Here is a 12,919-nt window from a genome sequence, read left to right on the forward strand (position 1 = left end):
TCTACTAACCAATCTGCGGGTCACAATTTTTGTCCACCAGTGAGTTACTAACCTCCTGTGTACTGCTTACAGTTTTTTTCTTTTCGTTTCGTTTCCTACGTACCGTTGTCCATTTTTCATCCCTCATAACACTGGGACTATTTGGAACGGTGACTGTTTTATCAAGATCTTCGGTTCCCACTAAAGGTGCATTATTAACAATGTCAGTACCAGGTGGTACTACTCCCCTGTTAATGTCAACGAAGATTTCACTTTTACGTCGGTCAGAGTCGGTTGTTTGAGGCGTCGCGTAACAGCAGGTACTACACTGACACATTCGTCACTGTCAGTGCCTGTGTTGTCAGCGCATATGCCATCCTTCTTTTTACAGGCCAAAGCCAATAGGCTCATAGCCTCCTGTATTAGTAATGCCTTGTTGGCACAGCAAAACATGCAAAGCCAATGTGAGTTAGGCTTCGAACATCTTTTGTATGCGGTGGGACTTAAGCGGGTGCACATTTCGTGGAACCACTTATTGCATTCGTCACACTGCATTCCCTCCTCCACAGGGAACAAACAGTTTGGTTGTCCACATTTGTGAGTACTACCAGCCACTTCAGTCAGATCAAGGTGTAACACACAATATGATAACAGTATGAACACAAGTGTCAGTCAACGAATAAAAGGTTACCACAAGACAAACTTTAGCAAGATTTTAAACCTTAACTAAAGTACTTTAAAGTACTTTAGTTCTTGGTCTGTATTAATTAATACAGACCAAGAAAGATTTCGAATGTAATAAATACATAAAACCCGAAAAGGCTCAATAGAATATCACTTTAACTGTAGTAGATTCAATTAAAGTGTAAATCGTAGTTTTGATACGTAATTTACGATCAAAACAGCTAACTAATTCAACGAGAAACAATACCACTGTCCTTTTTGGATAGCGCGCCAAAACAGTTACCAAAACGTGTGGGTTCGGATACATGCTTTACTAATGCATGCTCCTTATATATATATACTGTAGTTGAACTTAAATCAAATTTATGGCCGTCTTGATTTGACCGCTTTTGCAAAACCATACGCATTTTCGCGATGACGCACCAATCGTTTTATGACGGTTTGACCTTCAAGTGCTCAGTAACCTCCCTCAATGGACGGTGCCAATGGATCGTTGACCGTTTGCTTACCTTCGGTCGGTTAGATCCTATTCCCAAAGATGACGGTTACATACTCGTCGGTTGTGGCAACTGCGAAATATTGGACTTTTATAAGATTATTGTTTATGTAATGCTTACGGTTTTTGTTCTCAACAGCCACAAACAGGTGGAAAGGAAGCGTTTATCGTCTGGTTTGGTTCGAGTTTTTGGTCTTCGTCGGTATATACTCCGTTTTATCTGTTACATACAGGTTTATCCTCAGTGCGACACTGAAGAGGTTAGTTAAATTGTCCAAACGTTGACGCTGAATAGCTACATACATAAATGAGGTTTTTAGTTAACGTCTTATTAGTGAAAAATTGAAATTAGTTAGTAGATTTTAGAACTCACTCGTTTGTTGCAACCGTGTTCGTTGTGATAATCTCGGATTTCCTGTCCGTTTCCTACCTTATGCATATATACGTTTTGCCAATATGAACCCTTTCAAGGCGGTCTCCAGTTGACTTGGTGATACACGTAAGTCCTGTAATATCAGCAGTAAATTTGAGTCTTAAAAATAGTCCACATAAAACTCTAAGGAGACATCAGTTATCAATTGGGTCAATATTGTCATAATAATTTGTAGAAAGGACTTTGGAATCCAAGGTCGAACCAGATGCCTTTAAGGATTTCTCGGAGTAATCACCTATTTAAACCTAATGTCAAGTAAATTTTCTGCACCATCTTTCTGTTAGTCTAACATAAAACAAACACTTGCAAGATACTGGTTGTCTTTCAAACTAAGAATCCAAATCTTGGTGTCGATCTTATCATTCGATGGAATACGTTAAGTTTGGTCTTTACACACTTTCCTATCAGTATTTTGAAGCCTTTTAAAATATATTTTTTCCAACACTATCGTTTCAGGTTTGAATTGTCTTCATCAGAAATCGTTATCATAAGTGTTACTTAGTTTGGTGGTCATACATTTTCTTAGTTAATAGATTTCTGCCAGAGTCCACGGATCAGGAGGTGCATTGGTTTACATCTCTCAATCATTGGCTATTTATAATTCAGTTCCAAGACACTGAGTTTGGCTTCTAACTGAGATACCAAATGTAATATGTTCGAATCTCTATAGATTTATACCTCCACGTTACTGATTCACTATATTAGTGACTACTAACAGGCTTTGAATGAGAATCCAGTGTCTCTTCAGTAAATCAAAGTTCGAACCCCTTACTGCCATCTAAGGTTTTTGGAGAAGTATGATCTGAATGTACTTATAAAAAAGACATTGATTGTCATGCTAAAATCAGACTTGGAAAAATCTAAATCTCTTGTCGAAGTAATTTCCTAATCGATACCTTATAAAAAATTTACTAGCAAGTGTAAACATATGTTCCATGTATTGGTTTTATGAAGGTACTGCACTCAGCGTTCGGTGGTTTTGTAGAGATACGTATAACTTGTCTTTTATGGAGTCGATGGGAATCCGCTGTAAAGAAAAAGCATATGATCACAAGTCGTAATGAATTGTACAGTACTTATTCAATCCAGCTTTTAAACATCTTACTCTTGCAAATTAATGATAAGAATATGATTCAGCTCAGTAATCACACGTGTATGTTTCACGTTTACAAGCTAGTTATTAAAAGTAGGTGGAACTAAAGACCCGCAGTTCGCGATAAGTTAATAATACATGACGAAGTTGTAAATAAGTCAATATTTCACATATACCTAACTTTACCATTTTTAATTATTGATTTCTCCAACTCTTTGTCTCTGCTTGTTATTTTTTCGAACTCGGAGTCGTAGCTCAGTGATTAAACATTCGACTTTCAGCCAATAAGTTCCTGGTTCGAACCCCGCGCCATCAACTTCAGCTTAGGTAACCGCACCTTATTATTAGTTCTCATACATGGAGTGTAACTCAGAGCTAAGTACACAAATGAGTCTAACGATTTTTTTAACGTTAAAGATTTTTGAACTGCTCAATTTTCCTGTATATCAAATATGTTGTTCTATTCGAACATTATACTGACGAAGATTATTAGTGCTCTTTAGTATATCACAACAGTCGAGTAATTACCCAAATAGAAATCTTAGTGTTTTAGCTGCTTCAGATGTTTTAGATATTGTTGTTAGTATTTGTAGAATTATCCCATAAGCTTACTGATCTGAGTGGTTATACAAGTTGCTTCAGCATTGATGACATGTGGGTAAATCGTTCCAAATTGTATATTTCAAAATTGAACTGACCAACTGTTTTGCGCTTAAACAGTTAAAAATAGTTATACAACTGTAATGACTTTTTAACTAGCGTGTTTACAATTATATTCAAAGTTATCATACTCACTGTCTATTTTACTGCAAATCGTTTGTTTATTTTCTATGGTATGCTATACATAACTTAAGAACCATGATCAATAATTGGTTTAAACAGGTATTTTGAGCTATTGTGCATCTATTGTGGCCAGTACAACGAAACGGTCCCTGTAGCATTCGTTTTGGGCTTTTACGTTTCACTTATTGTTCAACGTTGGTGGGAACAGTTCCTAGCATTACCATGGCCTGATCGTTTGGCTTTGTTTATAACAGCTTTTTGTCATGGGAACGCTGAACGCCCAACAAGAATCAGGCGAAATATAGTTCGATATATCAATCTATCTTATTGTATTGCTTTACGTGCAATCTCATCTCGAGCTCGCTTGCGTTTTCCAACAGAAGAACATCTTGTTACTGCAGGTGATCCAATGTTTTCATTAAATATTGTGTCATTTTGAAAATAGGACTCAATGTTATTTTAATCAATTTTCACGCTTTATATGACAAACATACGTTTTAATATTAATGTTTCTGGTTTTGCGTATTATCGATAAATTCATTTTGTGTAAGTTAAGGGTTTGGATTCCATTGTACTGTTATTGCATAACGAAACTCATTGTTCTCTAGGTTTACGCTTGCAATATCATTGTTTTAGTAAATTAGCCAATTTATTGCGATTTCTGGGTTGTATCTGTCTAACAAAATATTAAGTAATATGTTTGTGAATACCTGAACACTGAGGTGGAGGGTTCCAGTTAACTGTTTGATTACTGATATATGTGTCAATTTCTTTTTTATTGACTTTAATAATAACAGCTTCTTAATGTGAATGTTAATTGTGATGTCTTTTAGTAATTTTAGAAAGTAGTATGATAGTCCAACTATTTCATAGGAATATTTATATTGAACTCTGGATTACATTTATTTATTTATTTATTTATTTGAACACATGAATATTGGTACAAGAGAGCGCCAATATATATGCGCCACACAAAACGATGAGAATTCGAAGAGAAATAAAAGAAAAAGCTAAGGAGCGCAAAAAAAGAGAACAATAACGAAGAGATTGGTGTAAGGTAGTGTGGTAGTAATGAGGGAACAGAAAGGTACAATCAGAAGAAATCTTTCAGGTAAGGGAGACACAACCACTTTTTATGAAGAAAGTAAAAGAAGGTTACAGCAGGATCGCCACTGGCTTCTATTCTGAGCCATATCTGATAACGTCTCTAGCCACTGTGTTGCACCATCTCTCGGACCCCAACCAGGGAGCCGTGAAGGACCAAGACGAGCCAGCCCTTTGCAGCTTTCTTCCATACCACGACACCATGTCATACATTGACCACCTCTCCGCTTTTTCCAACCAGTCCCAGAGTCGGCAAATAATGCACGACGTGGAATTCTCTGGGACGACATTCGTAGAACATGTCCAAGCCACCGAAGTCGGTGTTTCAAGATGGTGACACCAATTGAATTATCATCTCTGTGCCCGAACACACGATGCCGAACCTCTGCATTACTGACATGGTGTTGCCACTGAATGTCAGCAATCCTTCGGAGACAGCGATGATCGAACACAAATGATGAACTCTGGATTACATACTTGATTCCATTTCATTAATTTAATCGTTTAAATATATATAAATTTTCTTTCCCAGAAACTGAGTGATTGTTGATTTTCAAACAATATGTATCATTGACATCGTTACATAGTACCTACTGTGAATTTACTGGATTGTAATTAATTATAATCATGCTTTTTGGAAGATGAAAGACATTAAAAATAATTGAAGTATTAAATCTTATTTTTACTACACGAAAATATATTCTGAGCCATCATATATAAAGCATCACCTCATAACTGTCATTTCCATGGCGAAAAAATGTTCTGGTACTTAAATCTTATTTTTTAAAATTACTCGTAATTCCCAAGTTCTCACACGTGTTTCAATCATACACTTTAAACTCTATGTCATATAATCTCTGAAAGAGTTAATGAAATGTACTCTGTACATTAGAATAATGTACATTCCATTCGCATATAAGTATTGGACTGATTTTATTCTGGTAATCTACCATTTGAAAGTAAGCACATAAATAAATCCATTTCTTTACTGTGGATGGACTCGTTAGTTGGAGACAACCTACAAAAAGCCTTGGATGTAGGTTTTTTTAACACTCGTCAGTATAGAATATTTACTGTCTCAAGGAAATCGATGCTTCATGTGGGTTTCGAATTTCTGTCACTTAGTGTCAAAGTTAGTGTTTTGTCACCTAACTATTCGGGATACGGGTGAACTGTGGAACAGTTGAGTACGCACTGATTGATCATTTATAATGACCAATACTATGTCTAGTTCTTGTTGCTGATGGAATCCTACCGATAAAGTTGGAGTATATAATTGTGTTTTATCAGAAAGTGGGTTTAGGTTATACTCAGAATAATGACAATGTAAATTGATTAAAATCTGTGTTAATTCACCACCAACAATTCAATAATTAATTATTAATAAACCGAGCTATTTGTAAGAGGTCCGTTAATACTGACGTAGATTACTTTATGGTATTTAATAGCAATCAAGAAGGGCATTTACAGTGTATATTTTCTCTTAAGAAGAGCTAGTCAAAGGAAATAGTCAATTTATCTCATAGTTTTCCTTAATACTGAAGTAGTCAATTTAAAAAACCAATATACAGACTAACAAGTGCTAGCCAAATAGGATTAACTCGCTTATACATACACTTAACTGAGTCCATATCTAAAGTGTATAGCATCCATTCTGCATTTCACTGCTGACTAGTGCCGTCAAAATTTAATTTTTTTCATGAGGATAATTGCATGTTTCAAAGTGTTCGTACTACTTTTTCTCTTTTCAGGATTGATGACACAAGAAGAATTGGATATTTATCGTAGTACTCAACCCAGTGAATATACTTTATACTTTGTTCCGTTAGTATGGGCCCTAGATATGGTTACAAAAGCTCGTGAAGAAGGCTACATACGCTTTGATAGAGCTGTAGAAATTTTGACGAATGAAATCACATCATTTCGTAGTAAATTAGGTACAATATTTGCTTATGATTGGGTTAATCCTCCACTCGTGTATACCCAAGTGAGTTGATAAGTATTAGTAAACTAACATGCAATAACAAGACGGACTGTTTACTACTTTTTCAAGATTTGGTATTTTTTTATGGTTTACTGAAAGATAATTATATTTCCCTTATGTCTGGTGGTCAAACAATTGGGAATGTTTAAAGTGCGACTGACAAATACACAATTTCCAAACAAGTCACATATTAGGATACGAGTGGGACTTAATACCACCTTTCGTCAGACGATTCTAGTCATGTCTGCGTTAAATAGAGAACATTTCCTTTAGAGCAGTGTTTCACCGGTTAAGACCACTAACTTAATGGTTTGACATCTTCACAACTGCTCCGATTTGAATAATGTTCCACCAGTTTGAAAGAGAGATAAAATCAAGTTCTGGAGTATTGACGACTTAGTCACTGGATTTCGAACCAATGGATCTCTGGTTTAAGATCTGCCTCACTTACACTAGTTTTAGGCTACGTGGTTGTATCACTAGCCCTAACAATTCGAGTGTGGTTTGAAGGCAAGTTCATGAATAAGATTCTGGTAAATAAGTTAATATCTTGTTGTTCATGAGGCATATGAAAATCCTATTGGATTAAATCCAAGCTTTTTTGTTTGAATCCTTCAATTTGATTTTGCTCTTATTACTTCAAGTCTTTCTAGTAAACATAAGTAGCCATATTCACCACCGACACGTTTATTTAAACTCTCTCTCTCTCTCTCTCTCTCTATATATATATATATATATATATATATATATATATATATATATATATATATATATATATATAGTTCCCGATATAACAATTTAAAATACTTTTCTCAGGTATAAAATATTAGTTAACCTAGTTTTAGCGATTAGTTTAATTAATATTTTAGCTAAAATCTGGGAGTTGAACGTAATCCCATCTGACTGGTCGCAATCACTGATTGTCCCAATATATAAGAAAAGGTCAAAATCATCCTGTGATAACCATAGAGGGATCAGTCTAATATAGCATCTAAAATACTAGCTTCAATAATTACCAGGCGCCTAACAGAGACTCCTGAACTGCAACATGAGAAAATCAGGCTGGCTTCAGACCTGGTCGTGGATGCATCGACCACATATTCACTATTAGTCACGTTCTAGAACACAGGCATACTTATCGGCGTCCGATAATAGTGGTCTTTCTCGAATTAAACGCAGCACTTGACTCTGTAGACCGTGAGATTCTGTGGCGGTGTCTGTCATTGAAAGGCGTACCTCAGAAGTACTTAAACCTTGTGAAGGCTCTTTACTCGAACGCTACTAGTCGAGTCAGAGCTTATGGCGAACTGTCATCTACTTTTGCAACCTCAAGTGGTGTCCGTCAAGGATGTCCACTTTCTCCATTTTTGTTCAAATTCATCATAGACCTACTGATGGAAATAACGCTCTCGTCGCTGACTAACTGACTGACTGACTACCCAACGCAGCCACAAGCAGTCACACTCAGTAAGTCCAGAGTGAAAATCAGTGGAAGGTAAGGAAACCACATATTTAAGTCAGTAGGTTGTGGCTGTTTGTCCACACTCCGTGACTAATCATATTTTAATTTTACTGCCACACATCAGTTTTTTTATACGATTATGCATCCAGATTATTTGTCATTAACCCAGCTACAATCCCATATTCTTTAATAATCCATATATCTATATAAATATTTCTATCATGATATGTGATATATGCCTTGTAAATTGTCAATTAATTGGCTCACCCACTAATTGCTTTCACACATGAAAATAAGATACGTCAGCCAAACAAATCAATCGGTTTTGATGTTTACTCTAAAAATAACGTTAGTATTTCAGGTGATGTGTAGTTGTGCATCCTCTAGTGGTTACCTTTGTGTATGTGTGCAATTTAGACACCATTTATTTATAGATAGTTGAAAGGTGGCGTAAATTATGGGGAAATTTGAATATAATAAACCAGTTAAATTTGTTATGCTTCAGTATTTCTACTTAGTACCGTTAGTTAGATCTGTTTTTTAGAAGTTACGAACTATGCGCAAGCATATGTCTAATGCACATTGATTTTCGACTGTACTCTAGCTGATATTACCTTGACCAAAAACTATCATGACCATAAGTTTGTAATCTTTTGTGATTTCGAAAAGTTTTTAGATCCCAAGTACTTTTAAAACCATCATTCGGTTATTAAGAAAGGGCTGTCAGTTTCATCATATACCTTTTTTCGAAGGTATTTTTCAGTTTTTCAATGAATCGTTAAGGTGGCAAACTACAATCCGCCACAATATTTGGGTTCCACTTCTCAGTGGGTGGGGCAGGAATAGAGTGAGGGAGCTTGGAGTGTCCGGACCAAAACGTGGACTCATTCCGTAGACATTAACTGTTAATCTTGGTCATGTTGGTAAGTGCAGACTTCTTGGTTAGGGTCTGTGCAATGGTCGTCGTATGAATTCCGTATGATGTTAACGACCTTCTCATCCCGACCGCTGCTGCTACCTTCAAGTGGTGGTCGGGCTTGCCTATCGTGACTAACTAATTGGGACATACTGACTAGCACAACCGTTTTTCAAGGTCCTACCACGCCAGGCAAGTCGGTTGAAGAACGATAAGACTAAAAGCAGCAAACCCAAGGTCCGAAGGCGAAGTCGTACTGCTGACTGTGCAGAGGTGTGACAGTAGTAAGGTGTTTCTTTCAGACAACCAGCATAACAGCGATGCTGGGAGCGTCGAGCCGAATGAATGCACACCTCGCCTTATCCCAAAGATATCCGTCTCCGGCGGTAAGGTCTCAACAAGTACGGAGCTAACACGAAAACTACCCACAAAAAGGTGTGTGATCGACCTCATGCAGTTGTCTCTTGGGCACTGCTGTAACGCTCTCAGATCCCTAAGACCACCAACCCAGTTTCCTTGTCAGGTACATCTAGAAAAACCCTTCCACTGTGTGAGCGACCGGGAAGTGATGACCGCCCTCATACCTATAATAGCACTCAAGATTCTCAGCTACTCCATTGTGTCGAAGAAGGTTCTATAAATTTGTACAATCCACTGTGTCAAACGCTTTCTCATAACCAAGAAAGTTGATGTATGGTGACTAGTTCCGTTCAGGTGATTGCTCAACAATGATCTGTAGTGTCCCAAGTTGGTCAATGCCCTACCGATCTTTACGGAATACAACCCATTGATCTCAAAGTTAGACGTCTACTGAATCTTGCATCTGATTCAAAAACATTCTGTTGAAAACCTTTCCCAGTGCTGATAGTAGTGTGATGACTCTGTAGTTCTCACACTTTCTCGGATCTTATTTCTTCGGTGTCTTAGTGAGGTAACCTTTCCAATCTGTCGGCACTCGTTCTTCCTCACATGTCTTTCTCAATAGAATGTGGAGCATGTTTGTAGCTACTTCTATTTCTGACTTCAGTGCTTCAACTGGTGTGTTATCTATTCTTGGTGCTTCCCCACCCTTGAATTGTCTGATGGCCATCCTGATTTGTTCGGTCGTTGGTGGAGTGAGATCAATAAGGTCTGTAGGTGATATTCATATTATTCTTCACACTTGTCCCTCTGTTCATGAATCCCAGTCATTGGTTTGCCTTCTGTGTTCGTGACTAATCGCCTTAGTTTACTATATTTCCCCACCAGTTTATTCGTTGTACCATGTATTTGTCGCACAATACAACTTTTTAAGTTTATAGTTGTTGTAAAGCAGGTTTATGGAGCGCTTGGTATGAGCTGTGACCTTGAAGAAACGCGTACGTCAAGTTTGTTTCAGGCTTCAGAAGCTCCATAGCTGTGCATTGAGAGCGTGATGCTGAAAAGAGAGTAACAAAGGAGCAGCAAAGCACTTGGATTTAAACGCTAGACAATGCTTAACACTTTTTAGTGGAACAGATATAGGTATGATAAATTAGTAGATTTAATTCATGCTAACTCTTGTTGTTGTAGTGAAATGTGGTTAGAGTCTCCAGATAAGAGAATGTGGTAATAAAAATCAATGAGTTGTGATATTCAACGAGGTGGAGCAGGTTCAGATGTTGGGAGGGAAGTCGAAGTTAGGATAAAGAAGTCTGCTTATTAGAGTGAAAAGTGTACCAAGAGAGTAAAGTGTTATGAAGCACTAATGACTATATCTTTTATTCTCTGGTGTTTTTTAGTTTTTCTCACATAATCGAGCACGAATTTGCCGCCAAAGAAAGTATGTAAACTTAGATATAAATAAAAAGCGTGCCCGCCTGCAGCTCGACACCGCTTCGGACATCACACTTATTAGTCGAAGAACTTGGAATCTTATCGGAAAACCACAGGTGCTTCCAACAATCCAGTTAGCTCACAGCGCTTCTGGAGGAAAACTAAATATTGTTGGAGAGGTTTGTTGTACAGTTTCGAAACGAAACGCGAAAATGAATGCAACTTTATATCTTACACAGAATCCAGGACTAGATTTGCTAGGTCTAGACTTGATAGAAACACTACAATTAGCAAATCACCCCATTAACCACATATGCAGTGCAGTGAGAACCAATAAACCGGTGGAAAAGGATCTGAAGAGTGTTGTATTGGAAAGACATAGTCAAGTGTTTACGGAAGAGTTGGGGGAATGCAAAAAGGTAAAAGCACTATTGATTCTTAAACCAGGAGTCACCCCCGTCTTCAGACCATACGCCCGGTACCCTATGCAGCGCTACCTATTGTTGAACAAGAGTTAGAACGTCTGCAAAGAAGTGGAATAATAGAGCCAGTAAACTTTCCTGATTGGGCAGCTCCAATAGTGATTGTCAAAAAGCCAAATGGAAGTATCCGGCTATGTTCAGATTATTCGACGGGATTAAATGAAGCGCTTGAAGCCCATCAATACCCATTGCCGGTACCAGAGGATTTATTTGCGAAACTGAATGGGGGTAAGTATTTTGCGAAATTAGACCTATCAGACGCTTATCTACAGATTCCGGTAGCGGATGAGTGTAAGCATTACTTGACAATAAACACTCACAAGGGATTGTTCCGGTATAATAGACTTCCTTTTGGAGTAAAGACCGCTCCTTCAATCTTCCAACAAGTTATGGATACTATGTTACAAGGAGGTGTAGGAAGGATTTGAATGTGACCACCTTGGTCTCTTGTGCTGTTACGGGTATGAGGGCTGATGTCACTTTCCGGCTGCCCACACCGTGGAAGGGTATTTCTTGAGGAACCTGAAAAGGAAATTGGATTAATGTTGGTCTTGACGACCTGAGAGCGTGACCGCAGAGCCCAAGGGACAACTGCTTGAGGCCGGTCGCGCACGGCCTTTTTGTGGAAGGTTTTTGACGTGTTAGCTCCGTTCTTCAAAGGGCCTTACCGCCGGAGACGGAAATCCGTGAGGTAAAGTGAGGTGTGACATTTTTAGGGTCGACCTTTTCTAACCCCACCCCTCCTTGTGGGAAGGCAGCATCACTGTCATGCTGGTTGTCCGAGGGAAACACCTTACTGCTGTCACACCTCTCTACAGTCAGCAGTACGACTTCGCCCTCAGACCTTGAGTTGCTGCTTTTAGTCTTACCGTTCACCAATCGACCTGCCTGGCATGGTAGAACCTGCAGGAACATATGTTCCAGCCAATATAGCTCGGTTGGGTCATCACGATAGGCAAGCCCGACCACCGCGTCAAGGTAGCAGCTACGATCGGGGCCCTGACAGGTTTACTCCTGAGATTTTTAAGGATGGTGGTCCAGTATTAGCAATGAGATTAACCGAGGTCTTAGGTAGAATTTGGGAACTGGACGTAATCCCATCTGACTGGTCTCAATCACTGATTGTGCCAGTCTATAAGAAAGGACAAAAGTCCTCTTGTGACAATCACAGAGGAATCAGTTTGACTAATATAGTGTCTAAAATATTAGCTTCAATAATACTTCGACGCCTAATCAAAGCTCGTGAAGAGCAGATTAGAGAAAACCAGGCCGGTTTTCGACCTGGACGTGGTTGTATAGATCAGATATTCACACTACGTCAGGTTCTAGAACACAGACACACATTCAGACGCCCCACAATGGTAGCATTTCTCGACCTTAAGGCGGCATTCGACTCTGTCGATCGTAAGGTTCTATGGCAGTGTTTGTCACTGAAAGGAGTACCAAAGAAGTACATTAACCTTATAAAGACTCTCTACTCGAACACAACTGGTAGAGTGAGAGTTTATGGCGAACTGTCATCAGAATTGATTACCTCAAGTGGTGTTCGTCAGGGCTGTCCACTCTCCCCATTCTTGTTCAACTTTGTCATTGACGTACTTTTAGAGATAACACTCTCCTCATCTAAATTTCCAGGGGTTGAACTTCTACCGGGAGGTTCACTTGTTGACTTAGAATATGCAGATGACATAGTTTTATTTGGTGAAGAC

The 12,919-nt window shown here is 38.4% G+C and overlaps 1 protein-coding gene across 3 annotated transcripts in view; it reads left to right on the forward strand.

The window, feature by feature from the left end:
- The first annotated feature begins 1,021 nt into the window (after positions 1-1,021).
- Positions 1,022-12,919, forward strand: part of BEST2_5 (Bestrophin-2) — a 44,581-nt gene continuing 32,683 nt past the window's right edge. Inside the window, exons 1-5 of one of the 3 annotated variants that reach the window (XM_051212363.1) lie at positions 1,135-1,269; positions 1,309-1,471; positions 1,512-1,658; positions 3,568-3,869; positions 6,324-6,559. In XM_051212363.1, coding sequence (XP_051072540.1) covers positions 6,329-6,559 — 231 coding nt within the window. In that variant the 5' untranslated portion in view covers positions 1,135-1,269; positions 1,309-1,471; positions 1,512-1,658; positions 3,568-3,869; positions 6,324-6,328. Of the gene's footprint in view, positions 1,472-1,511; positions 1,659-3,567; positions 3,870-6,323; positions 6,560-12,919 lie in introns of all 3 variants that reach the window. The other 2 variants (XM_051212361.1, XM_051212362.1) reach the window with 2 other exon arrangements.

This window comes from Schistosoma haematobium, chromosome ZW (assembly GCF_000699445.3).
Source record: "Schistosoma haematobium chromosome ZW, whole genome shotgun sequence".
Lineage (NCBI taxonomy): Eukaryota > Metazoa > Platyhelminthes > Trematoda > Strigeidida > Schistosomatidae > Schistosoma > Schistosoma haematobium.